This window comes from Aythya fuligula, chromosome 9, assembly GCF_009819795.1.
Source record: "Aythya fuligula isolate bAytFul2 chromosome 9, bAytFul2.pri, whole genome shotgun sequence".
Lineage (NCBI taxonomy): Eukaryota > Metazoa > Chordata > Aves > Anseriformes > Anatidae > Aythya > Aythya fuligula.
The window spans coordinates 25126130-25152072 of record NC_045567.1 but is presented as its reverse complement, the minus strand read 5'-3'; the positions used below and the strand labels follow the sequence as shown (position 1 = coordinate 25152072).

The window sequence follows — 25943 nt, the reverse complement described above, 5'->3', positions numbered from 1 at the left end:
CTGCTGCAGGGCAGCAGGGCTGGGTGGGGGGCTCCAGCAGGACCCCAGGAGGTCACCCCGAGGGGTCCTGGCCCAGGCAGGATGCGTCCCCTCCACCCAGCACTTCTGGTGGATGGACGGATGGATGGATGGATGGATGGACGGATGGATGGACGGACGGACGGACAGGTAGATTGACAGATAGAAAGACAGATGGATAGGAATACAGACAGGTTGGTTGGTTCCCTCACCACATTGTTCACCTGGGACCATTGGAAGCTGCTCTTTACCCAGATTCAGAAGCAGAGCTGCTCAGCATCCCCATCTCCCGAGCCCCCTGGCTGTCCCTGCTGTGTAGGTTCACACTCTTTGTTCTCCACCTCTCCCAGACACGGGGCTGCTTTGAGCCATTTGCAGCGGGGTGTACGCAGGGCACCCCCATAACTCCCAGTGCTGGCCCCCGAGGAGCTGGGGATGGGGCAGGGAGCCCCCTGGGGCCGTGCTGCTGCTATGGGGGGGGGCTGGCAGAGGGAGGTGGGCGAAAAATGAGCATTAAGGGACAGGGGAACGTGGTGCTGCTTTGGGGACCGCCTGCTGAGCCTGCCCCCACTCCCTGCGGGCCACCTGCAAGGGCGAGGGGTGGTCGGCGGGGTGGCTCTGGGGTGTTTCTGGATAAGCAGCGTGTGCTTGCTTCCGATTGCTTTGTCCCTTCGCCATTGCAGGATGCAGCTGCGGGTTAATTAGTTGATTAAGCAGCGCAGGAGGCTCAGGCCATAAATCACTGCCAGAAGGGGCTGCAGGTGTGGGCTGCCTCATGTAGGGGAGCTGCTTGTGGGAGCACGAGGAGGGGGGTGTGGGGCTCCTGGGGGGCTGCCCGGGCTGGGTGCCCCTGCCCGTGGGGTGAGCTGGGCTGGGGGCACCCAGGGGAGCTGGGGGCAGTGTCGGTGTGGGCTGTGGGGCTGTTCCCCACGGGGTGGCTGCCTCTGGCACCGCAGCCATCGCTGGGTGCTCCTCCCCATCTCCCTGCGCTAGAGTTAATTAAAAGTGAGTAATTACAATTGCTTTCTGCCCCGTGCCATGGGAGACAAGTGCCACTCCTGCCATATGGCACGGGCTGCTCCTCAGGCACGTTCTCTCCCCTCTCCTTTAATTAAGGATGCCAGCAGCTCTGGATGTCCCCAGGATGCGACCGAGCACCTCACCACTGCCCAGGCTGGGCCCCGCTCAGCAGCCCGTGAAGGGAGCAATGAATCACAGATCCCTTTGGGTCCCGCTCGGCTCTGCCTGCACCGTCAGCGCTTCCCCTTCGGAGGAAATAATTAAGCTAAAAGTTGCCATAAAGCACGTGAAGGAGGGGCTGGCTGGAGGCAGGGAGCAGCCTGCATACAGGAGGGGCTGTCCTCGGGGGGCACGAGGCTTCCAAAAGCAAAGGCAGCAGCCAGGGGAGAGCTTCCCAACCTCCTCGTGTCCCCCTGCGTCCAGCTGCAGCCAGAGGGCTCGGTCCCATCGCGTGCCCTTGCAGGAGGAGTGCAGCGGGCTCGGCGTTGTGATCAAATTATCCTCGCTTTTCAGCACCAAATATTCATCTCCGTTTTCAGCCCTCTTGTCTTTTTACCTAAAATTAACATTTATTTCAGACGTAATCTAATCTGCCTGCAGTGCCGCGTTACAAAGAGCGCTCCCCTGGGAAGGGATTTCAGCCTCCTTTGTTCCCGAGGTTCTCGAAAAAACGTGATTTTCCCCCTGAATCCTTACAGGCAGCCGTTATCCCGGGTGCCTCTCGTTACCCTGTCTCTGTTCTGTGCTTCCTGCTGAATGTATTATTCCCCCTCTTCCCATTTCTGTTGCTTTTTAACTTCCTGATGCTGAACCAGAAAGCTCCCGAGGTCAGAAGCTGCCGTCTTTGCCTTTCTCATGAATGTACAATCGTGGCCTCAGACGTGCAGTGAGCGATTCTCACACATCCCTCAAATCCTGCACCTCTCCGCCTCCTATTTCTCCTGGTTTCGCTCATTATTTTGCTCGCAGCAAAATGGCTAACAAGCAAAATACTTTCTTTTTTTTTTTTTTTTTTCCCCTTCACTTTTGCAGAAAGGAAAGGTTTTTGCTTATTCAGGCTTATTCAGCATCCCAGGCAGGTCCAGACCCAAATCATCTTTCATGAGGATAATTTTGCGTGCGTTAAAAACCTAAACTGCGTGGCAGGTTCTTGGCTTTGTTGGTTTTCCCCCTGCAGTTACAAATGAACAGCGCTTTCCTGTCGGCCCTGTGGACTTCGAGAAGGTTTTTCCATGTGGAAATCCCTCCTTCCACCTCGCACCCTGGGTGCTGCATGGCCGGAGGGGCCATGCCAAGCTGTGCCATGCTGTGCCATGCCTCTCCGGAGCCTCTGGGTCTGGAGCCACTGATGCAGTCACTGGGGTGAGCCTGATGGCACTGGTACGTCCCTGGGAGCCGAGCGTGCCCTCGCCTTCAAGAAGCCTGGTCCAGGGAAACTCCTGCCCTGCTCGTGTGCTGCTCCTGCGCCTCTCTGGGTTCCCAACTGTGCCATGGAGCTGTGAGCTGTGCTGTTGGGGAGCTGCCAGGCCTTCCCCTCCTGCACCCATGGCCCCAGCACAACCTGGAGGAGCTGCTCTGATGTGCACCAGGAGAGAAGACCAGCGTGCACAGCTTGGCTTTTGGGGCTTTTTCCTCCCCTTGTGTGAAGCCCACTGTTTGCAGGGGCTGCAGCTCGCCTCGGATGGGAAGGACGCAAGATTTAGGTCCCACAGAAGGAACATGTGGGAAGCAGACAGCAAATGGCCAGCCCTGCTTGGTGCAATGGGGGGCTCTGCCCCTTGGACAGGGCTTTTCCCTCTTGGTGTAGCCACGGGCAGGGCTCTCCCCTTTTGGCCCCCTTGCAGAGCGCAGCAGCTGCCGCTTCTCACTGCTCCACAGCCAGCCTGGAGCTGTGCTTTGGTCTGCTTAAATTAATCCCCCCGACTGGCTTCGGGTGGACAAAATCAGTCCTCCGAGTGCAGGCTGCACGGGGACCCGATGCGTTTCTTGATCCCCAGGGACAGGAGTGGGACAGGGGCGGGCTGGGTGGCGCGGTGCCGCCGGCAGGGAGCCAGGACACCGCGGGCGCGCTGCTGCGGCATCTCGCTGACTGCGTCGCATCCTGACAAAACGCTGCGTTTTTTTTCATCCAAACACCATAAAATTTGCTGCACCTTGCAGAATTTGCATCTTTCCACCTCTGCCTAGATGTAAATCTTGGGAAGTTTAGAGAGGAAGAATGCTCAGCTACTGCTGCAGCCTGGTGCGTCCTCTCCTGCAATGATTGTGGGGCCAAAGACACGGGAGAAACACTTTCCCTATTGCTTTGATCCGTCTTTCTCTTCCTAGGGACATTGCTCTGAGGTGCATCCATGCTGGGTGATTTGTCCCTCTGTCCTGGTGCCGTCCCCCAGTCCCTGTGAGCTGTGCTCAGGAGCAGGACTGGGTTAGAGCAGCGATGTCTGGGTGAGGTGGCTCTTGGGGAGGTTCTTGGTTTGTTTTCTTTTCATTCTCTTTTCTCCCTGCAAATGTAGCTGCTTTGCTTTAGGCTTTGTCTTTAAATAATCCGGGAGGCGATGTGGAATGCTTCTCAGGCCTCGCTCATGGTGCAAGTCTGGGATAAAGCAAACCCAGGCAGGTTCGGGCAGGTGGTTGGAAGCAGTTTGAAGGCTGCCCCGTGCTGCAGCCGGAGCCAGCAGCCAGTGACACCGTCCTGTGCTCAGCAGGGGCTGGAGGGGGCTTGTCCGGAGAGATGCCAGCCCTCCGGTCCTGCAATAAGGTGTCAGAGGTGGGAGAAGCCAGGCAGAGCAGTGAGAAGTGGTGTATGAACAAGAGAGAGCACTGCCGAGCTGCTGCAGGGTGAGGCGAAGCGCACCTCAGAGCGGTTCAGCCTGGCTCATCTCAGCCCGGTGCCAAACCTCATGGAAAATGCACAGGGTAAGCCACCCCGTTTCTACATCAGATGACTTTGGTTAGAGTTGAATTTCTGATGCGTGCACGATGTACTGGCACCCTTCCTCCAGCCGAGCAGCTTCTGAACTCAGTGTGCAGGGAGGATCTCGCGCTTACAGGGCTTGGCGTTTTCTGGTGTTGGCTCTTCAGCCTAGACATAAATTTCTCCAAGCACCCCGCTCATCTGCACGCTAAGTCAACGGCAAGGACAGCTTTTGGAAAGTCAAACACGATGCTTCTGCTCAGATTCATTTTTAGGGTTACGCTGTGTGCAGGGGGAGACGGCATCGCCTGTGCCAGCACCGTGCACACAGCGGGTTTTGTTACCTGGGGGTCCATCAGTGTTCTCCTTATAAAAAGGTATCGGGTGGGTGCCTGCCCCAAACATATTGTGAGCCCGGGGCTGTGTGAGCACAGCTGAGGCCCCGATAAGTCAGTATTTGGGGGGTTCTGTTCTGTCTTTTGGATTTAAATAATTCATTATTTAAAAAAAAAAAAAAAAAAAAAGCGCAGTAATTGTTCGCTGCGCTCCGCAGCGGAAGGTAAAGAGCTGGTCCCCAAATTATACCTTGATCTGGCAAAAAAATTGCACAGATCCGGCTGTGATGTGAAGGTTAAAGCAGGAGGGTATAATTAGCAGGGCATTTCGTGCTGCCGCGCCAGCTCCACGTTAGGGTAGGGGTTCGCCTGCGGCACGTCTCCTGGCCTCCTGGCTAATTATCTTGTCTGCAGCCCCGATCCGCGGGGGGAGCCAGAACAGCCCCTGCGCCTGCTGCAGGGCGGCCCGGGGACGGCGAGGTGGGGGGTGCTGATTTTCTGGGGCTGCTTTGGGAAGTGGGAAGGGGAATGAAGAGCACACGGCTGAATAAGGGGAGTGCCCCAACCAGGGTGTCTGCCAGGAGTGCTGCGTGAAGGCAGAGAGCGGGCTCTGTGTGTGTGTTACAGCCCCTGCTTCGGCCCCAAGCAGCCTGAGCCAGTGGGAATCTGCTCCCCCACAGGAAAATGGGTGCTTTTGGTGCACACCTGGGTCTAACGTTGTTTTCTTCTTTTTTTCTAGAAACCTTGGGAAATCTGGACTGCGAGTTTCGTGCCTTGGCCTGGGTGAGTTTGTGCCCCAAGCCCTGCAGCTGTCCTCCCTTTCCCTTTTTCCCTTTTCCCCTTTTCCCCTTTTCCCCTTTTTCCCTTTTTCCCTTTTTCCCTTTTTCCCTTTTTCCCTTTTCCCCTTTTTCCCTTTTTCCCTTTACCTTCATACACCTTGCTGCTTCCATTCCGTACCGACCCAAGAACTGACAAATAGCTTACCAATATTTTATCCTACCAATATTTTATCCTCCCAACATTTTATCAAAAAGGGCATCTCTGGGCAGTGCAGGACGTGAGTGCAGTGCCAGCTGCGTGTGTAAATCCTCTGCTGCCGCCTCCCGTGGCCGAGCAGGAGCGGTGTGGGGCGGCACTCACACAGGTGCTCCCTGCAGTGGCACAAAGTGCTTAGAAGTGCATTTCTTCCACAGCGCCTTGAGAGCTGATTTTAAACCAGAGGGGACGTGAAAGTCACCCTGAGTTGTAAAGTCGTACAAATAAGGCCTGTTCCGGCAAGAGAAGAGCTCTTCTGGCTAAAATAGCTCCCGACTTGTGAAGGACTTCCTCGCTGGGTACAGCAGGCTTTTTTTGTCCAGGCGGTTTCACCAGGAGCAAATGTTGGGGCGGAGGGGGGGCTGCGGGAGGAAGCAGCGGCAGGAGAAAATCGCCTCGCCGAGCATTTCTGTGATTGCGAGCAGGTGGGGCCGCAGCAGCATCTAAATATATCCGAGTCTATCCAAGTCTATCCGAGTCTATCTGAGTCTATCTGAACGCATCGGGCCTCTGTCAGCGCAGCTGCGGGGCCGGGCACTGCGGAGGGCACGGGGCCAGAGCCAGGCAGTGTCCCCAGGCTGTCCCCAGGCATCCAATTTAAGCTGGGCCTTCCGAAGGCTCAACAATCTTGCCTGAAATTCCCAGCTCTCCCTGACGGGGTGCGTGCACCCTCCTATAGGTGCAGGACACAGGCACGAGGGCAGCAGTGCCGGGTGCTGCGCCCCCAGCTCGTGCCATGGGGCTCGGGGCTGTGCTGCTGCCACCTCCAGCTTTCTGGAAGTTAGCCCAAAGTGGGGTTTTCAAGGGGGAAATGTAAAAAGTCCAACCCTGGGCGAGCAGCTGGGCTGTCAAAAGGCTCCTGCAGCGATGTTTGCTCAGCAAGGCAGTGGGGCTGCAGGAAAAACTTGGGCCATGTTCCCCAGCCCTTAGCTCAGTGAATGAGCGCTGCAGGTGGCCGGATGATTTTCAGCAAATGTCGAGACAGCAAGGTGATCTGTCCAGCTATCCCAGCCCCAAACATCCCCTTCAGTGTGAAAAAGCAGAGGACAAACCTTGCTCTCTGAGCAGTTCCAGCAGCCGGAGGCTCCGCACGGCATCGGCCTCGCGGGGAGCAGGCTGGGGGAAAATCACCCCGGTGGGAGGCTGAGCCCTGGCTCCCAGCCAAGGTGCCTTTATTTTTCTGCGAGGTGACACATCTGCCGGCAGCGGAGATATCGAGTGGTGAATTTTGCATCAGCAAATCACCCAGAAATAGTCACACCACGCGAGGCTCCGAGCTGTGATGGAAAGGGAGCCGGAGCTGGCTTCAGTGCCGAAATGCCTCTGCTGGAGCTGAGGGCGCCCAGCTGGAAAAGGCTTCCCAACGTGGGCAAGGCGAGCGGCTGCGCCTCGGAGCCGTGCCCGTGCTCCACCACAAAGCCCACACTGGAAATAATGTTTTTTTTTTTCCAAGTCTTTTTGTCTTCTGCATTCCCACATTGCCCCCAGGCGTGAGCACACCGCTAATCGGGACGGGCCGACGGGAAATGGCTGTGGGTAGGGGGACAAGTAAGGATGAGGATTTTCTTTTTTTCTCTAGTGTATTTTTCTTCCAAACTGCTCCTCTTGGCTGGGCTGTGAATCATCCTCGATCTGACAGCCGCTGCTGGAAATGCCAAGGGAGCCTTGTGTTTTCCGGAAGGGTTTCTTAAAGCACCCCGGCAGCAGCCCCCAGCCTCCTGGTGTCCCAGCAGCGCGGGCACTTCGTGTCCTGCATGGGGCTGGGGGGCTCGGGGTGCCCCTGCTTCAGCCCCCGTAAGGCTGCTGTGGTGCTCCGGGCACGGCTGGTGGCCCAGGTTTGTATACCTGGAGTGTGGGGTTTGTGATCCACGGGGTGCATAAATAACCCCTCTTCTTCTTACCTGTGCTCGGGACCTGCGGGCACATTTAGCCAAAAAAAATCGCTGTGGGATAAACAGTCTCAACACGTTTGTTTTTTTCAGTAGAAATGCATTTTAATGTATTCCGGTAAAAATAACACTTCTGAGGCTTTAACATGGAAATCGGTCTTCATTTGGATTTTTTTTTTTCACTTCCTTAGAGACGCTTAATGACAAAATGAAGCCTGTTTCTGCTCGTACCGGTGCTGCGTGGCACCAGAGCCCCGGCAGCGTGGGGCCGGCCCCGCGGCTCCTGCTGCACGTCCTGGGTTGGGAGCACCTCACTTCCCTCGCAGCACGAAGAAGGAAACACAGAATTAGCTAAAAATACCAATTTTTAACTCCAGCAGCATTAGCTGTGGTTGGGGAAGAGCTTTGTTCCCTCAATGACATGTTTCTGCACCGTCACGACGTTTTCCAGCTGCACCACTGTCAGTCCCCCCTGGTGGGTCTGCACAAAAAGTGACCTCCCTGGTAGTAACCGGTCATTTTCTGTGTTCTAGGGACATGGGTCACTTTTGGAGGCCAAATCTCAGATGAGGTAAGGACTCCTTGGTTTAAGTATAATTCAGGAAGCCAAGCTAACGAGAATAGGTTTTTTAATGAATTTGTGGCCAGCAAAATAACAGGAGCCTGATTTGGTAACAGCAAATGGCAGAGTCGGTACGCAAAGGAATACAAATCCTGGCTTCTGCTGCAAAAATCCTAATGAATGTGACATTTCCAGAGATGAGCTGTAATAAAAACATCTACCCCTTGCAACTAGCTTTTCCCTGCTGCTGGGAGTGACATTTCCGTGCGTGCCGTTGGCAGCGGCACCGCTCCTGGAGCAGGACTGGGAAACTTCTATTTTTGCAGAGCGTGTGTAATCCGCGGCAGCCATAAACACCAGGAGCGCAGCATCTCCCGGAGAGCTGCCCGGTGATTTTAGCTCGTTTTATTTCTCTTTCTCTCCAAAATAAGAGGAAACAAGTGGAAACGTGCTCGGGTCTCCTCCCCGCGGCAGATGGCTCTCAGCCTCTGCTCGTGCTCCTGCCCGCGTGCTGCAGAGCACGTGGACCTCGCTGCCTGCCAGGTACACTGGCAACGCTGTTCATCAAAAAAAAGGCAAACCTTCCAGCAGCCTGCCTTGTAGTACTGCAGCAGAAAATCCCAAAATAACTTTTGCAGCAGGGAAGAGGCCCAGGCTTCTGATTTCAAACCTTTTTTCTTTCTAAGCGACCTGACCTCTGCGGGTATTTCTGCTTGCCGCAGATCGCTGGGCTGAGTTTATTCCTGTTTCCCAGTACTGCAGGCTGAAGCAAAAAGAGTTGTTTCAATGACAAATTTGGCTCGCTTGCTCTCCTTGTTTAGAATTACCCAATGCGTGGCAAAAAGACGGCTTTAAACGCATTTCTGCACCAAACCCCATACATCCGCAGAGCGGTTTCTGCAGCCCTATTAAATCGTTGGCTGCTTTCCTGTTAGCAAGCGCAGGACTTCCCTCTGGGAAGAGATGAATTCCTCCCAAGACGGATCCGAGGGAAGGATCCGAGGGACGAATCCTGTGCAGGACGGCGCGGCGGCACTGGTGCCGCTTCCTGCGCCGGCGAGGGGCGAAACATCCAGCACAGGGGCTGGCGGGGCTGCGAGCAGTGCCCGTGCCCAGCCCCGTGTCTCTGCCCGCAGGTGGCCGAGCAGCTGATGACCATCGCCTACGAGAGCGGCGTCAACCTCTTCGACACGGCCGAGGTGTACGCGGCGGGCAAGTGAGTGCCCGGCTCTGCCGCGGTGCGGGGCGCCGGGGTGCCCTGTGCCTCCGGCCGTGGAGCTGCTTGGGAAATCCCCTTGAAAAAATGCTATTTTTGGAGCACTCTTAAAAAATGACCCCGCGCCCAGCTGAGATGCGTGACTGGGGCTGCCGTGAGTGCTCGCTCTCGGCACAGGGAGGAAAGTGTCCTGAATAAATGCCAAATTGGTGCGTGCTGTAATGAGGATTAGCGGCCCGTGGCGGTGACCCTCTGCAACGCAGCTCCCCGAGGGAGGAGCAGCTCTGGCTGCAGCCCGGCTAATTAATAGTGCTCCTGGTGTCACTGCTGGACCAGACAAAAAGGAAAAAAAAAGAATCCCCCCGTAGCATACCTGGTGCTGGGTGATCAGTGCTGGGTGTGGGAGGCGGAGCGGGGTGCAGGGACAGGGCTCAGCAGCTCCGCTGGCGTTGGCACAGCACCACCGTGCTGGCTGGGGTGGTGATGGAGCTCTGCCTCGCTCCTCTCCTCTCTCACAGGCTCTCTCTCTCCTGCACAGGGCCGAGGTCATCCTGGGGAACATCCTCAAGAAGAAGGGCTGGAGGTACGGTACTGCCACAGGGACCCTCGGGCACGGGGGGATGCGCCCGGTCCTTGCACAGCCGGTGCTGTGCGGGGCTTGGGAGCGAGCGCTGCTGCCTGCAGGCAGCACCAGGGCTGCTCGGGGGGCAGCTCCGGAGCCAGATCTTATAACCCCTCAACAAAAATGCTCTGTGCTTTTTGGGCATGCGTGTCAGCTCCACAGAGCTGCTGTGATTGACCCAAAATGCTGCTTTGAGCAGGTCAGGACACCTGCAGGATGCCCAGAACTCACAGTGCTGCCCCGACTGTCGCACAGGGCCACCCGTCTGTGCACAGCAGTTCCCTCCCCGGCTCTTTGTCCTCATTCCCGTGCACGGTACCTCGAGACAGACGATGTGTGCATCGGGGCTGCGTGCATACAGCAGGCTGGGAATTAGGAATGCAAAGCTGTGCTGGGCCTTCATCCTGGGCAGCCTGGCAGGAGATGATACCTCATGTAAATGAAGCGCATTAGCATACGTTGGGTCTTTTTAAGGGCATTTACATAATCTTTAAAGATTTGTGTGCCAGAGCCAGCCTGCAACCACGGAGCAGCCCCAGCGGTGTTCTCCCAAAATCTGTGCCCCCGTTCCAGGGGCGATCGCTCGGTGTGAAGCATCCTGCGGAAGAGAGAAGTCACATCGAGCAAAGCAGCAGATAAATTGTGCTACACACCTACAATTATGCAGCAAAGCAGTTTGTGAATGATAGATATTTGGTTTAATATCCCATCGGGGTGTGGAGATTCATTTGGCTAATGCATCATTCCTGGGGCTTCGTACCTGAGGGCACACCCCGCGCTCAGGATCCGTGCCGCGTGCCCTGGGCGGATGGGCAGGAAGCTTTGCAGGCAGCTGCGTGGGTTTGCTGTGATGATTTTATCTAACAATAACAGTTTGCTGCGATGATTTTCTTTAACAATAACAGTTTTTCTTTTCTGCTCCTAGGCGGTCCAGTCTGGTCATCACAACCAAGCTATACTGGGGTGGAAAGTAAGTTCGGAGCTGCCTGCTTGCTGTGCTCGTGGCCGGGTTTTTGGGAGCTGGTGCTGGGCAGGGGGATTTGGGGGGGCTCGCCCCAGGCAGACCCCGCTGGGAGGTGGTGGGGGAGGCCGAGCAGCCCGGCTCTGAGCACTGCCCAGCCTCCTGCTTCCCGCAGTGTGCTCGCTGGCTTTGTCCTGAGAACAAAATACCCACACAGGCACTTTTCAACCTGCTGGAAAGCCTGAGAGAAGCCCGAACAAACCACGGACACGAAGGTTATCCCTGCTGTTAGTGTGTGACCTAGTGTCTGGGTGGTTGTCATCAGAGATAACGCAGAAGTGATTAAATTGATCTTCCCCCTTACGCTGAGGTTCATTTCGCTGTCTGGCAGCCGAGGCGCAGCGCCGCTCCCTGCTTCCCACCGTAGGGCTGGGAAACGGGGATTTTTGGCACCCGTCCCACCTGGCTGCATCGCTGCTCTGCAGGCCGATGCTGTCACCTCATTTGGGGGCGTTTCAGGCGTTGCTTCTTGCTGGTGGCTGCTGCCTCGGCCCCCTAACCGCGTGTCCCCACTTTGCCTTTGCAGGGCTGAAACGGAGAGGGGGCTTTCGCGGAAGCACATCATCGAAGGTGGGTGCTGGGCCAGGGGTTTCACTGTCGGGACGGGTTTGGGCTCCCCCCAGCAGGCTCCCCACAGCTCCCCACGGGGTGGGTGCGTGGCACGGCGTTGTACAGGCAGGGCACAAACTGAGCAATGCCTGTGAAAAGAGACACTTCTGTCGTGGGAAGGCTGCGCAGCGTCAGCTGTGACCTTGTTACGGTGCCAGCAGCCTTCCGGGGGGCTGCTCCTGCCCCGTCCCAGCAGCACAGGCTGGCTGCCCCACGCTGGGGGTGTGCAGGGGCAATCGGCCCTCCCCAAAAAGCAGCCACCACTGCAGGGCCCCGCTGCCGTGTCCTCCTTGCTGCTGTGGATAAATGCGCCCAGTAGGATGGGTGTGTGGGGGAAGAGGTGCACAGAGCCGTGGGGAGGGCTCGTGGTGGCTGCACGGGGCACGAGGGAGCATCAGGCTGGGCACCTGTGCTTCACGGCTTGCAGCAGCCGCCTCGTTGCTGTCTGACCCACTTCTGCCTGCTGGCACGGAGCAGCGTGGGAGGCACTCGAGGCTCCCCTGGAGCCGTGCACGAGCTGCCAAAGCTCCCCAAACCCTGCTGTGGCGTGCTGGGGTCAGGCCGAGCCCTCCCTGCTGCCCCTGGCCCCCTGACTTGTGGGATAAACCCACATCATTTGCCGGGGCTGTTGCTCAAGGCAGCGTTTGCTGCCAGAAACAAGTAGGAAAGGAAAATTTGGGCTCGTCCATGCCAGGTACCGCGGTGTCAGTCTCCAGACAGAAGGGGTAGGGACAGCTCTGCCACGCTGCTGTCTTATAAAATTGATTATATGGGATATATTACTGGTATATGTACCTTACCCGCCCTTAGCTGGGATTTCAGTGCTGCCCACCCCGCAGCCTGGCTCTCGCTGTGGGGCGAGCGAGGTCACAGCACATGAGTGGAGCTGCACCAGGAGCGCTTCGAGCGAGCAGTAACTGCCCTAGAAAACTTCCATCGCTTCACACTCGTGGAGTTCAGCCACATTAGCGTGTGCCTTCCGTGTTAGGGTGGTGCTGGGGAAAGGTTTCTGGCCCCGTTTCGTTCAGTGCCCCCGTGAACGAGCCCCTGGCGTGGTGCCTGCACCCGGGCTGCCTGGGGGCCCGCGGCCGAGCCCAGCCGCCCCCCGTTCCTGGAGGAACTGCCTCGTGAAATGACAGCAAAGCCCTGGCAGCAGTCGGAATGGTTTCGCAGCAAAAGTAGCAAATAACGTTAAGGTCAGCGGTAGCTGTTTTCTATAAATACCCTTGGCAAAAAACAGCCATTTTTTAATCTCAGAATTCAGCGAACGTTTTCAGACTGCTCTATTTTGGCTTGTTCTTCATGAACATTCATTAAAAAACATTTTGTTCCCGGGAAGATTCATAGAAAATAAGCGTTAGGAATTCTTTTTTCTCCCTCACACACGCACGCACGTCCCTGCGCAGGCTCTGGATGCCGGCTCCCATCAGCTGCTCGCAGGGGAGCCTGGTGGGCAGGGAGGTGAAGGGGGCAGAGCACGCCCCCAGCAAGGCTGCTAGCAAGCAATTAGGGTTTATTTATTGTCTGAAATGGGAGGTGAACCCCCTCCCTTGGGCTGGTAGATTAGCTCTGAAACAAAACCTGGACTCAGCCCCTTGGCTCACCACGAGTGCCCGTGGTGCAGGTTTCTTCCCATCCGAATCTCAGCGTAATTAAATAAAAGCACAAATAATCACATTGAGTCCTAATATGGCTGGTTTTTCTCTCTGCTCTGCCGTTTGTAGGATTAAAGGCTTCCCTCCAGAGGCTGCAGCTGGAGTACGTGGACGTGGTCTTCGCCAACCGGCCGGACAACAACACCCCCATGGAAGGTTAGTGGGGGCTTTAGCTCGAGGTTTTCATGCGGCTGATCCTGGCTTACGGGCTTATGCCTCTGATGGTAGGAAATGAAAAGCAAATCTTTATTAAAAATTCAGGCGAGGCAGCTTAAATACTGAATACCTGCTTCACGATATCCTGGAGTCCTATATAGTTACACTTAAATGAAAGGAATTTGTATCTCTGAGATGGGAATTGAAATTTTCTTTAAATCCCAGCGGTGCCTCTAACATTGTTCATTCCGTAATTTCCTTCTCCCAGTTGCTTCAGACAAAGCAGAAATGAATTTGTGTTTGTGTTCAGCAGACCTCTGTGCCAAACGGCACCTGTGCACCACTGCAGCCAGCTCTGTTCCCATCCCTGTCCCCATCCCTGTCCCCATCCCCGGGCAGCCTGGATCTGCCCTCTCCCCACGATGTGAAAACGCAGGGTGTGATCCCAGGCGGCTCCTCTGATGGGTGGTGTGAGATGAGAACTAGTTGGGGGGCCACTGCCCAGGTTTCTGGGCAGCTGGGGGGACTGGTCCTTGTTCAGTTCGGTGAGGGGGGCATGCGTTTAGGAACGCGTGAGAGCCACGGTGTCTGTTCCCTCTAATTCTGTTTCTCGGCTGATAACTGCCCGTCGTGTGCGTGGCACGTGCCCTGGTTAGCCAGGAGCAGGCAGAAGGAAGAGGTGCAGGCAGCAGGGCTGTCACGGCTGAGCCCATGGCAAACACAGCAGGGACCTGCCCGCCCCCCAGCTCCAGGAGGCGCGAGCACCTCGGTGGCCCTGGGAGCGCTGCGTGCCCCCGGCCCTGACCCCGTGCCAGCAGGAAAGTGCCTGTGACCCCAAAGGCAGCACAGATCTGCAGTGCATGGTGAGGCCAAGGCACGTGGCTGCTGTGTCTCGGGGGCAGGAGCACCTCTGAGCTCCTCCAGCTGTGGACGTGCCGCCCATGCACGCGCGGCGCAGCCGAGCTCGGGCACCCGCAGCTCTTCGGCAGCTCCGGGCACTGCTGGCGGTGCTGCAGCCTGGCAGCAGCAAATAAAGCTCGGTGAGACTTGGAGCAGGGTGAGGGAAGGGACGTTTTTATTATGAATGGTGCGGCGTTGATTCTTTCTATGTACTTGGTGCTTTTTTTACGGTTCACCTACTAAGCCACTTCCATCCCGGAGCATCTGTTGAGCCATCTGTTGGTTCGGCAATATCTGGCACGCACTGCAAGTGTTAAGCTACCTTCACAAGGCAGAATCCCAGCCATGCTCGGTGTCCTCAAGTGGCCATGCTTTTCCCAGGAGTAAATAGCTGCTTCCCGACCCCTGCAGCCCCCCGTGTCCCGTGTGTGCAGCGCTGCTGGACGAGCACCTGCAGGGTGCAGGGCCCCAGCCAGGCAGTGAGCGCGGCGCCAGGGGCAGGGGTAAGGGTAAGGGACAGGGACAGGGACAGGGATAGGGACAGGGACAGGGCAGTATCACGCCCAGAGCACACCCAGGGAACCTGCTGCCCACCGGAGGGGATGGATGGAAGCAGTCTGGATGGGCCCCAGCCCCGGGCACTGCAGCTCACCGTGGCTGCTGAGCGCCAGACAGGCGTCCTTTGGCTTGGGGGGATGCTTGACTGAAGTCCAGACACGCTCAGACTCCTGGCAAAAGAGCTGCTGCTTTTCTTTTCCCTCTCGTGATGAGTCTTGTCGGCTCTGGGCACTAAAAAACCTCACTGGAAAAGCGTGCCCTTAGTGCTAAAAGGAGATACCCGCGGTCTGCTCAGACGGGCGCTTCTGCTCCTGACCCTTCACGCTTCGTTGCTCCGGCTGCAGCTGCGATCCCCCGGCCGTGACAGCAGATGCTCCTCTTCGCCCCGAGCGATGCTTCCAGCCGATCAGAGCCGAGCTGGGGCAGGGGGGCAGGGGGGCAGGGGGGGCCCAGCCCAGCCCACGGCCCCGCAGATGTGCCAGGAGGGGCCCGGAGCAGCTCCCAGGCTGACACCGCGCTGCTGGAGGCCGCCTGCCGGGGCTCGGAGCAGGCATTTAGAAGCAGCCTCTCCCCTGCCGTGCTGTCAGCTCTGCCATCCTGCGAGCAGACTGAGCGGCTGCTGCTCACAAACCGTCCCAGAGGCGTACCCAAGGGTGCAGGATCTGGTAAACAAGAGCATAAATATATACATTCCTGAGCTGAGTCCAGTTCTTCTGGAAGGGAGTAGAGGTGGGGGAAATGAAAACAACCCTGGACCAAAATGCATAAAAGGAGCATGAGAAAATGCTTATAAAATTCCTAAATGATTGCACAGCAAAATAGGAAACCCAAAGCAGTGAGAAGCGGGTGCTGCAGGGGGAGGGAGGCATTCCCCTACAGGATCACCCTGCTGAAACCCTGCAGCATCACCCTACAGCCTCACCCCACAGCCCTTTTTTTCTAAAAAAAACCCACAAAACAAAACAAGAAGCAGAACAATATCTGGCATCTGAACTCTCCTCCTCCCTGGGGGAAGGAGCCCCCAGGCCGATGTTTCCGAGGCCAGCTGCCCGTGCAGGAGGCACGCTGTGCTGTTAGAGCCCGCCGAGGGTTACAAATGGAGACTTCATCCTGGTGAGCTGCTTGTCGCTGCCTCCGGGAGAAATCTCACAATAACCTCCAGATTGGCAGTGTAAACTACCCTCTGCCAAGCTTTTTTTTTTTTTTTTTCTTTCTTTTTTTCCCCCATAAACAGGCCGAGAATCCTCACGTACACAAGGCAGTTTATCTCCTTCTTGGTAGCGATGCCCAGCACCATGCCCGAGGAGCCCCAGCTTTGGCTTTAACACCCAGACCCAGGGCAGGCTCCTTTGTGCAGCTGGGTGCTGAGCGGGGCTGAGCAACCTCACCTGGGTCAGGATCTCAGGGATTATCACCCCTTTTCTTGCAGCTTTCCCTTCTTGCAGCTTTCCCTGGAGCAGCGTGCTGCAGTCTGGCAGCGCCCGCTGAGGGTGAGGTCCCTCGTGTGTAACGGGAAGAGCAATGGGGATCGTTTTCTTCTTCTTCCCAGCTCCCACTTGGCTTATTTCTGTCAATTTGAACGATGCCTGCTCGCATCCCCTCTAAGGTTAAATATTTTTCCGTGTCGTTTTTCACATGCTGCTTTGTCGCTGGGAGGATCCCATTCCCAGACAGATCCCAGCCTCTTGGCTGTGAGGGCTGCCTTGGCAGACAGAAGGCAAGCGGAGGAGCTGCGAGATTTTCTCTTGTGACAAGGGTGGGAAATGAGCAGGGAACAAAAGGAGGCCCCGGCCCTGTGCTGCAGGCACCTCGGGGTGAGCGGCTGCCTGGCGTGGGGCTGGAGCAGCTCTTTTGAGCTTATTTCCCGACTGTGCTGCCCTCTTGTGTTACATTTTGGAGGGGATATTATCACGGGAGAATACTCAGACAATAGCCAGCTGGTAAAAGTTTTCAAACAACTTGGGGATAGAACGTTTTATTTTTACACTGTTCGTGTTTTTTCCTCCTTGCTTGAGCAGGAGAGCATGGACAGGCAGTGCGGCGTGGGAAGCCACATAACTGGTGTCTTGGGGTGAGTTTGGTGCTGACAAATCTGGCTGGGCAGAGTTCTCATATTTATTTATTTTTTTTTTCCTGCAGAAATCGTCCGAGCCATGACGCACGTAATAAACCAGGGCATGGCGATGTACTGGGGGACGTCGCGCTGGAGCGCCATGGAGATCATGGTAAGGAAACGTCCCCAGTGCTGGCACCCCCGTGCTCAAGGGGGCCGCTCTGGGGGTGGCTGGTTCGGATCCATCCTGCGAGAGCCTCTCGGCGAGTGCCGTGCTTTTTGCTGGCTTCTCTCCTCCAGGAAGCCTACTCCGTGGCCAGGCAGTTCAACATGATACCGCCCGTGTGCGAGCAAGCCGAGTACCACCTCTTCCAGCGAGAGAAGGTGGAGGTTCAGCTGCCGGAATTGTACCACAAAATCGGTAAAGTCTGGGGCCGTTTATTGCATCTATTCCGTTTTGAGAGAGAAATAAAGAAGGGTCGGAGAAGAGGCTCCTGAGGGGAGCACATCCCTGCTGTGGGTGGAAAGCGAGAGCCAAGTGCCTCGCTGACAGCCTAAAGGAAACCTGGCTTAATGCCTCTGCTTCTGCCCGCTCAGACCCTGCAGACACAGAGTGGTCCATGCAGGCATCACGGTAAGGTTTTGGATGAGCACCGAGGGCACCCTGTGAAAATACCGAAAAGCAAACCCCTGTCTGCCTGGAAGATGCTCTCAACACCCTTAAAGGGACTGAGGAGCACGGGCAGCTGCCACACAAATCAGCAGGTGTTGTTTGCTCTTTGCTCAAAGTCCCGTTTGTGCTCCAGCTCTCCAGTGCCCTAACACCTCTGCCCTCTCCGCAGGGGTGGGCGCGATGACGTGGTCTCCCCTGGCCTGCGGGATCATCTCAGGGAAATACGGCAACGGGGTCCCCGAAAGCTCCAGGGCAGCTCTAAAGGTATTTTTTTATGTGCTCCAGTGCTGCTGTCGTCAGGGCTGGCAAATGCCAAGGAAAGGCAGCCCTGTGGCTGCTCGGCACGGACGGGCTCGGTTCCTCTGGCCCCTGGGCCAGCAGCAGGTCAGGGCTGGCTGTGGGTTCAGCTCCCAGTTGTGGGCACTGGGGTGCTCTTGGCCAGCTCCTGAAGCTGTGCTGCTCCTGTACCCCGTCTCCCTTAGGTGGCTGACTTTGTTCTCAGGGCTGGAGGACACCTACTTGGAAGTCTCAGCACATCAGCTGAAAGGAAAGGCACAGTCTGCACTGACTTGCTAACAAGCATCTTGATTTTGAAACGTGGCATTTCGTTGCATTTGTGGTGTGTTTTTTTTTTTTTTTCAAAACAAAGTACACCTTTCAAAACAAAATACACAATATTTGCTACAAACTAGCTGAGAAGGCATCATTTCCCAGAGGGATCTGAATTGAATCAGTGAATCAGAATTGTATTTCAAGTCTGGAGCTGGGAGAACTGAAATCTCAGCCTCTTCTAATTAATTTTCTAATCTCCAACGTTAGCAGTAAGCCTTGAACAAGATCAGATGTTCTCTCACTCGTTTGCTGGGAGGAAGCGGGGTGTCAAAAACCTTCTGCAGTTGAGCAGTATCTCACCTTTTTCCAATTGCAATTGGATCCAGTGGCCTAAAAATAAAACTGTGGGGTTCCCGATTCCAGGCTGAGCCCATCAGTGGCACGCAGCCTGAGCAGTCCAGACACGGGCTGCCAAGGGAGACGTCCTGCCCCCTGTCACAACTGCTTCAGGTAGCAGCACATCACCACGTTGCTCAGCCCCCAGTTACCTCCCGGGCTGGGCATGATTTCTAGAGGTGCTGATAATTGCCCTTCCCTGCCCACTTTGCTCGATTAAAACTGACGCCTGACTGCGATGTGGTTTGCTTCCAGTGCTACCAGTGGCTGAAAGAAAAAATCATAAGCGAAGAGGGAAGAAAGCAGCAAACGAAGCTGAAGGACCTCTCGCCCATCGCGGAGCGTCTGGGCTGCACACTACCTCAGCTGGCAGTCGGTAAGCGGCGGCACGGGGGCTGTGGTGGCGCCGTGCCTCTCCCTGCTCTTGTCAGAAAAAAGGGCCCAGGGGAGAAGGTGCCAGGGGCAGACCTTCCTTGGATCGAGTAGTCCCGGATTACTCAGCTCACAGAATTGTGTGGCTGACCGAGGAATGGGAAAAGAGCAGTCTGTGAGGTGGTGACCGGTGCAGACGCGGTGGGTCAGGCATCCCCAGCTCTCCTTCCGTGGGATGAGGAATTGCAGCCCGACAGAACTGCAGCCAGCACTGGTAAAAATGGAAAAAGGAAGCATCGACACGATGCGTGACTATCCTGCCTGATTGGATTAGGAATGACTCAGAGGGGACCTGGGAAGTGACAGCTTCCAAAAATACTGTTGTTATTTGTCAAATAGAGACAGAAGTTCTGGCAATTACCGGGATCGGCAGTAGTGCAGTGCAGTGAACCCTTTGTTCCTAACCATCCTGTGACTTTGTTCCCAGCGTGGTGTCTGAGAAACGAGGGGGTGAGCTCTGTTCTTCTAGGATCTTCCAACCCGGAGCAGCTGATAGAGAACCTGGGAGCCATACAGGCAAGTGCTCGTGGCAGCTCCTGCCTGCCTCCTGCCTTACTTCAAGGCAACATGAGACTAGTGCCCTTGTTTTCTTAAGAGTTTTAGTACTTTATGTCTTGTTTCAGGCCTCTTACGGTGCTAATTATACACGTTAATTAGGCAAAACTACCTCACTTCACCACGACTGACACCCCAGTGCAGCGGCTGTGTCCGTGTTCAGCAACAGGAGGGGGGTGTCCGCGGGGTCCGTGGGTTGTAACACATCTCGCCTCAAGGCTTAACTGACAGAAGCAAGTGGCCTGACGTCAAGACATGATATATTCCACTAAATCTGCAGCACTCGTCCTGAGAAAAGCACGGGGCCCACATGGGCCTTCAGTAGCCTCTGTTGCTGTTGGCAGATAAGAGCTTCCTCTGATGTTGCTGCCGCCTCCGCTGCCGTCGAGTGGCATCGTGCACGCAGAGTTTAGGACAAGCACTTCTGTGGTTGTCTCACAGCATAAAGTTGCTTTATCTTTTTCCCTTAGAGGAAAACTGTTATTAGATAAATGTTCCAATACGTCCCTCACACACACACAGCCCCGGAGGAGACATTCTTTGATGAAATCTAGATTTAATTTTGGAAAAACCTGGGACTGTCCGTAATGGAGGCTTGATTAAACCTTGGCTTTCTTCTGCCCCTAGGTTCTTCCAAAGATGACATCGCATATTGTAAATGAAATAGATAATATTCTGGGAAATAAGCCCTACAGCAAGAAGGACTACAGATCATAATGCAATGCATGAATTACCTGGACTGCATGGTTTAATAAGTGCTCTGTACAGAAGTACAGTCCCGAGTTAATATCCGGTCATTAGAATCAGTCAGCAGCTTGCTGCTCCGTGTCTACTGTTACTGGATCCTCCGAGACGTGTGCTGTTGCTACCAATCTGCAGTGAATTTAAAAGCACAGCTGATCTCCTTTACAAGCAAGAACTTTCTTGTATTTTCTTACCTTCGACGGAATTCATTAATTTTTACTTTCCTCTTAGCACCTCATGCTTGTGCTGTGAAAAACACATGTAAAGCAAAAAATAATTTATAACCTTCAGGTACTTGGTAATTAAAGAAGGATGTACAGATATATTTTTTCAATGAAGAAAAGCCAGATACAACTTAGGTTTTAATAAAACCACATTCGGGAATTCTCAGCTATAAAGTTTCTTCAGTTAGGTTAACAGACAGAGTGGGTGAGTTCAAATTTTCCGTTTGCTTTTTTTTAATGCTGAGTAAATGCTTTAGATTTTGTTTGTAATGGAAAAATGAACTTAAGTCAGAGAATTAGTTATGCATTGTATTGCTCAACTGCTAACTAGACAATTATTTCAGCTATGTGGTGCTCTTCAGACATATGTCGAGTAGAAGCCAGACGAGCACAGTTTGAAACCCCCCAGATGCATGTCAGGTGAATGCAAACAGCTCCTGTTTGCACAATTTTAATTCTAGATAAACTTTAAACCAAGAAATCCATGGTAAAATAGTTTTTTGCATTTTCTAGAAACCTGCCTCTACTTTTGCCTGCTTGTAGACATAGCTATTGCAAATTTCAATATTCCTGAGCTTTTGAGGACACAGATCCTTATAGATCTACGTAGTGCATAGCTGCTGAAAACTACCAGAAACAATCAGGTGTGCGTTTTGGTGGAAGGCTACATTTGCTTTATCTTGTTCTGGAATCGGGCATAAGTAAACGCATTGTATTTTTCAGACACGGGTAGTTCTTTTGTGAGCATTCCATCCTTCTGCAGCAGTTGATAGTAAACATTTCGCTATTAATTTGCCCACCTTCAGAGCCATGCCATGTTTTACTACAAGATTGCTCTGTAAAGCGTGCCGATGATTTCAGTTAGTCCTTCACACTGGTACTGAGACTTTAGGGACAGAGTTCCTAGAGGTACAGCTATGTACAGTATTCATGGGACCCTTCTATGCTATTCCTCTTAACTTCAGGATATCTGCGACGCGTGCGGCGCTCCCGGGGGCCACGTGGGCAGATAGGAATACTTGACTTGTTCTCTCCTGTATTTAATCCAATAAGCTGTGCTATGTGTAAATGAACTTAGCTGCTGTATAGCAAGAAATGCAGTCTGACTTTGACTTCTGCTTGGACCCAATAAAAGCATTTTGTGCAACCGATTCTATACTTGGAGCTCTGTTACCAATGGTGACACCGGTTATGATAAAGCAGGGGCTGGCGCTGAAAACAGCCGTGAATCATTCTGCAGAGAAGTTAGCCCACTACAGCAGGCAGCGGTCGTACGTAACGCTTTGGCCTGAGACCAACACCACGAGAACGTCCGTGTGGCAGCTCCCTGGAGCCCCACTGCATTTCAGCACCCGGCCTCTCCTGTCGGGAGAGTTGCTCCCAGGCCTGCCAGGAGCAACTCTCACCTTCCTTCTGAAAATGAAATAGGTAAGTAGTCTGAAATCTGCCTCGTGGGCACTAGCCCTAGGATCAGCGGTGCAAGTCAGACCAGGAAACTACCGAAGCTGAAAAGTTGTCTGACTATGTAGAAAAAAGAACTGTTTCCACTTCCTATGCAGCAGTTACAGGCAGCATACGCAATCGGGCTTGCCTTGCAGCCTCTCCTGCACTTCAGCATCTTCTTCAGTAAATTTTACATAAGCATGAATCTTATTGAAGCACAAAGATCAGCAAAGTAATTTTTAGGTTAAATCTGATTATAAGCTTTCTCTTCCTTCCTACAGATTGAAGTTTGTAACAGCAGTATCTGTGACTTCTACAATACGGCTCCATTAATAGTAGCAGTGTTTAGCATTTTAAGTAACAGCTGCCTCACTGATAGCATAGAAAAAAAAGGATTGCCTGATAAACCCATTACAAAAAGCCAGCTGAAGCATTTTAGTTAAGTCATGCCAGGAAAAGCTGCAGGTTTTTTTTGATTTATGACTTCAGAAATGAATAGGAAAAAAAAATCAAACAAATTCAAGAATGTTTTCCTAAGAGATACTGTTCAGATCCTGTCCTGACTCAAAGTCATTTAAAAATGAAGAGTATTTCCAATGAAAACAATAAACACGTTGACTTGTAGAAGTCTCTTCTCTAATGAAAGCAGTTGACAAGCCTATGCACGTTGCTTACCCCCAGAAATACCCACTTCCAGAAAATGACAAAAGGAATACAGGAAATTAAATGACAAAAAGCTTCCTTTTTATTAAAACTTTGCAAGTTACAATAATAAATGATGGATTGTCACTTTTCACGACTGTGGAGTTTGGCTCTTACAACCAAATTTACAGGCAAGTTCTGTTACAGGGTTTGACTCCAGCTGCTCTGTGCTGCTGTGCAGCTCCCCTTACGGGCTGCTCGTGGTGTTCACTGCTCTGCAGAATCATCACAGCCGTGAAGAGCTTCAGAAGGGCTGTCTGGTAACTGCTCACATGCCACCTCCTTTCAATGCTACGTAAAAAATTTGATTCATTTTTTGAATAATACCACGTAAAGATACCAAATGTATAATTCACTAGCTTTCTATTGAAACCCTCCCCCCAGACCCTCAGGCAGTCACATTATAAAAACATGTATTCCTGTTCCTCCCTTAAGCTTTTGTATGGAAGGTGAACGCTGCCACAAAAATGAATGGTTGGGTTTTTTTGTGTCTACTTGGATCCTGTAGATAGCAGGGCGATCAGTCCAGACGAAGCACTTATAGACAGGATGTAGTTTCTGTAGGAAGAAGGTTAAGGATGTGTATGTTTAAAGATACCACTTTTTTTTTTTTTTTTGAGAACATTTAGTTGAAGTTTTATGAAAAAGAACAAATTAAAACAGCCTTCTCTGGAGACTTAAAATAGGGCTGCAACACCAGAACTTGAAACACAGCTTAACATCAAGGCTATCAGCAAGTCACCGAATACCCAGAATGAGGACACTCCTAAAGCTTGGCCTGTCCTCTTAAAACTGTTTTTAGCAGTATTTAAGTAACAAAAAAAAAAAAAATCTGGTAAATTTACTGAAACTAAACAGTTGTGTAATGTAGCAGCACATGGCAATTAACACCGAGATAGTGTTTCTACAAGAACAGGAGCTGCCTCCTTACTGCATAATTACAATATGGAAATGGCAAAGCCATAAGAATTTTTATAGATTGTCCCAGTAATATCCTTAAAACACCTAGTGACAGATGGTAAATATTTATGTGATTTGGAAGTGTTTTTTTTTCTTTTTCTATTCTCTGTGTTTACATGCAAGTGTTTCTAAGTTGAGGTACTAAAATGAACCACACTCATCGGCAGGGTCCGCCTGCAGCCCAGCTGACAAATACAGGTACCAATGACAGCAAACAGGAACAGGGCCTCGGCTGTTCCAGGCGCGGTAAGAAAGGATACACGGTGGGGTTGAAGTTCTTCAGCACAAAAAACGAAGCAATGATGACCAGGACCAGGAAGAGCGTGTTGTTGTAGAAGATGGAAAAGGTTGTTGCTTCGTAATCCGCAACTTCATTCTTCTTCCACAGAATTCTACGAACAGGTAAAGCCATTACTTCCCACACTGAAACTAAGGCATAGCCCAGCACACCCAGCATTTGGAGAGAGCGACCCCCAGAGGTGTGACAAACCACGTGGCTCTTGCCACAGCCAGCTTCTAAAAAACAGCGCAGCAGAAACTGCCAGTCAGCTCATCAGTGAAACACAAAACCCTGCACATTCTCTGCATTTGCATGTTTATTTATGATTTGTCTTCTGTCCATGCGCATCAAACCCAGCCCTTTAACAGCAGTGCCTGCAGGGTTCTACCTGTTAGATACTACCAGCCCGCCTGGCTGTAAGGGAAGGCGTGGGTTTTGTGCTCCGAGGAGAAAACAGTTCTCTTCCTCATGCCTTGTACAGCCCTGACGGGCACAAAGCACGTTCTGATCCTCATCAGGCACAGCCTGGATATTGCTGAGAGCTATCGCAGGGGAAATCTGCGCGCCTGCTTTCCCAGTTACAACCACCGGGGGTGCCAAGCACAACCACCGGCCAGCAGCACAGCGCAGCAGCAGCAGCAGGAAGTGCTGTCCTGCAGGAACTCGCAGCCCGCTGCGCCACGTAGCCACGAATATCGAATATCACATGCGCCCTGCCCGGCAGCTTCCCTTCAGGCAGTTACCGGTGGGCCTGGACTAAAAGGCGTTCTGCTTTGCACCTCAGGGACCGGGAGGCTGCCTTATGGGACCTTACTGATAACGGCGTTGATTGTTAAAACCATTCATTGATCATTCAAAAGGATTTATAGCTGAACAAAAAGCTGACAATACAGATTTTACTTATTGGGGAAAATAAATAACAACTTTTTCTACTTATAAAAACAAAACAAATTCAAACTACCAGAAGAAAAAGTTTCTAGTTACAGAGAAAAACAACAACCAAGCAACAGTGTCTAAGACCCTACCCAGAGCTTTACAGATGCCAGGCACTATTAAAACAAGACAGAGGCAGGCAGAGGTTACCTTTCATCCTTCTCCTTACGGGACATCTTCCTGTTGTCTGCCTCAGAAAGCTTACGAGTAACTTCTTTGGAAACAGCGTCTTCTCTTTTCTGTGCTACCCTGTAAGAAACATCATTCCTGTTAAAGTTGCCAAATGAAAAAAAAAAAATGTGACTTGAGGAAGTGGTGTTTTACAGGGAAGAATAAATGCCAGTCACGATACTGAACAGCTTGCTGGGCTGAAGGAACAATTAGCACTAATTAAATTAGGGGCAGTACTTGTCAAATGGAGTTTGTGGCAATACCCACTGGGACTGAAGGTCATTCTGCTATTTAATTGGGCTCCTGGCTGACAAGCCCAGTCTATTCCCTAATTACAAGAGAGCTAAGAGAAACCAACTGGGATTTACTGGTACCAAGGAAGCCCGGCACGTACACGATCCACGTGCCTTGCTCCTCCATGCCGAAGCTCACAGCATCGTGGTAAACAGGCACCAGCTTTAGGCAGAGCACGCGAGTGACATTTTGGTGCCACACATTAAACTCCTGTCAAGGACTTTCAGTGGCAAAGCAGCCAAGAAGCGAAGGTCGCAGTTAAACATTGCAGTGGTAACTTTTCCATATTGCACTGTCAGAGCTTAAGATTTATATTGTCATGAGTTAATATAATTCAGCAATGAGCGCAATGAACTTTGAAGGCAGCAAAAAGCAAGACAACGTGTCAGATACCTTTCCAACTCCTAAAGTAGCTCATCGGAGCAACGTTTCACGCGTCCCTACTCATAAAAACTAACACTAATGCATTTTGCGAGGCATTATTTGACAAGACCCACGCGCTTACTTGTGCTTGAGCACGAACTTGACGTTCTTGTAGGCGAAGGCCACGAGGTAGGTGCTGATGAGGGTCATGACGCCGTACAGCACGGCCGACTGCACCAGGTCCATGTGCCATATCCTCCAGTACAGCCCTGGGGGAGCGAGCAGCACAAATCAACCCCCACCGGCAGCGCCCCGCGACCCCTGTGGGGCCCCGGGCACCCCCCCAGGCCCCCTCCCAGCCCCCCTCAAGGCCCAGCTCGGCCCAGACCCAGTCCCAGGCCCGGTCCCGGTGCCGGTGCCGGCGGCGCTCACAGATGGGGATGGCGGAGACGATGAAGGCGTTGCCGAAGAAGAGCGCGGAGGACTTGGCGGAGAGGTTCCTGCTGAAGTCCTGCAGCAGGAGGTCCTCCTCCGACTGCTGCCGCCCGCCGGGGCCGCCCCTGGGCGCCATGGCCGCTCCCAGCCGCTCTCCAACCGCTTCCGGCGCCTCCTCAGGGCACTTCCGGCGGCGGGCTGACAGAGACCGGAACCGGAACCG

General features: G+C 53.3%; 2 protein-coding genes across 2 annotated transcripts in view; one reads left to right on the top strand and one right to left on the bottom strand.

Annotated features, from left to right (window-relative positions):
• Positions 1-21290, top strand: part of KCNAB1 (potassium voltage-gated channel subfamily A member regulatory beta subunit 1) — a 29882-nt gene extending 8592 nt beyond the window's left edge. The window contains exons 2-14 of the mRNA XM_032193362.1: positions 5027-5070; positions 7745-7782; positions 8910-8989; positions 9528-9572; positions 10537-10581; positions 11159-11202; positions 12966-13052; positions 16650-16735; positions 16864-16984; positions 17406-17500; positions 18440-18560; positions 19044-19132; positions 19799-21290. Of these exons, the coding sequence (XP_032049253.1) occupies positions 5027-5070; positions 7745-7782; positions 8910-8989; positions 9528-9572; positions 10537-10581; positions 11159-11202; positions 12966-13052; positions 16650-16735; positions 16864-16984; positions 17406-17500; positions 18440-18560; positions 19044-19132; positions 19799-19888 (985 nt within the window). The 3' untranslated portion in view covers positions 19889-21290. The remainder of the gene's footprint in view (positions 1-5026; positions 5071-7744; positions 7783-8909; positions 8990-9527; positions 9573-10536; positions 10582-11158; positions 11203-12965; positions 13053-16649; positions 16736-16863; positions 16985-17405; positions 17501-18439; positions 18561-19043; positions 19133-19798) is intronic.
• A 1014-nt stretch (positions 21291-22304) lies between these two features.
• On the bottom strand, positions 22305-25899 carry SSR3 (signal sequence receptor subunit 3). The gene is made up of 5 exons (XM_032193708.1): positions 25718-25899; positions 25428-25554; positions 24608-24706; positions 23505-23636; positions 22305-22842 (listed from the first exon to the last, which is right to left on the bottom strand). Exons 1-5 carry the CDS (start codon positions 25854-25856, stop codon positions 22776-22778), a joined length of 564 nt encoding a protein of 187 aa, XP_032049599.1. The 5' UTR covers positions 25857-25899; the 3' UTR covers positions 22305-22775.
• Positions 25900-25943: the final 44 nt, after the last annotated feature.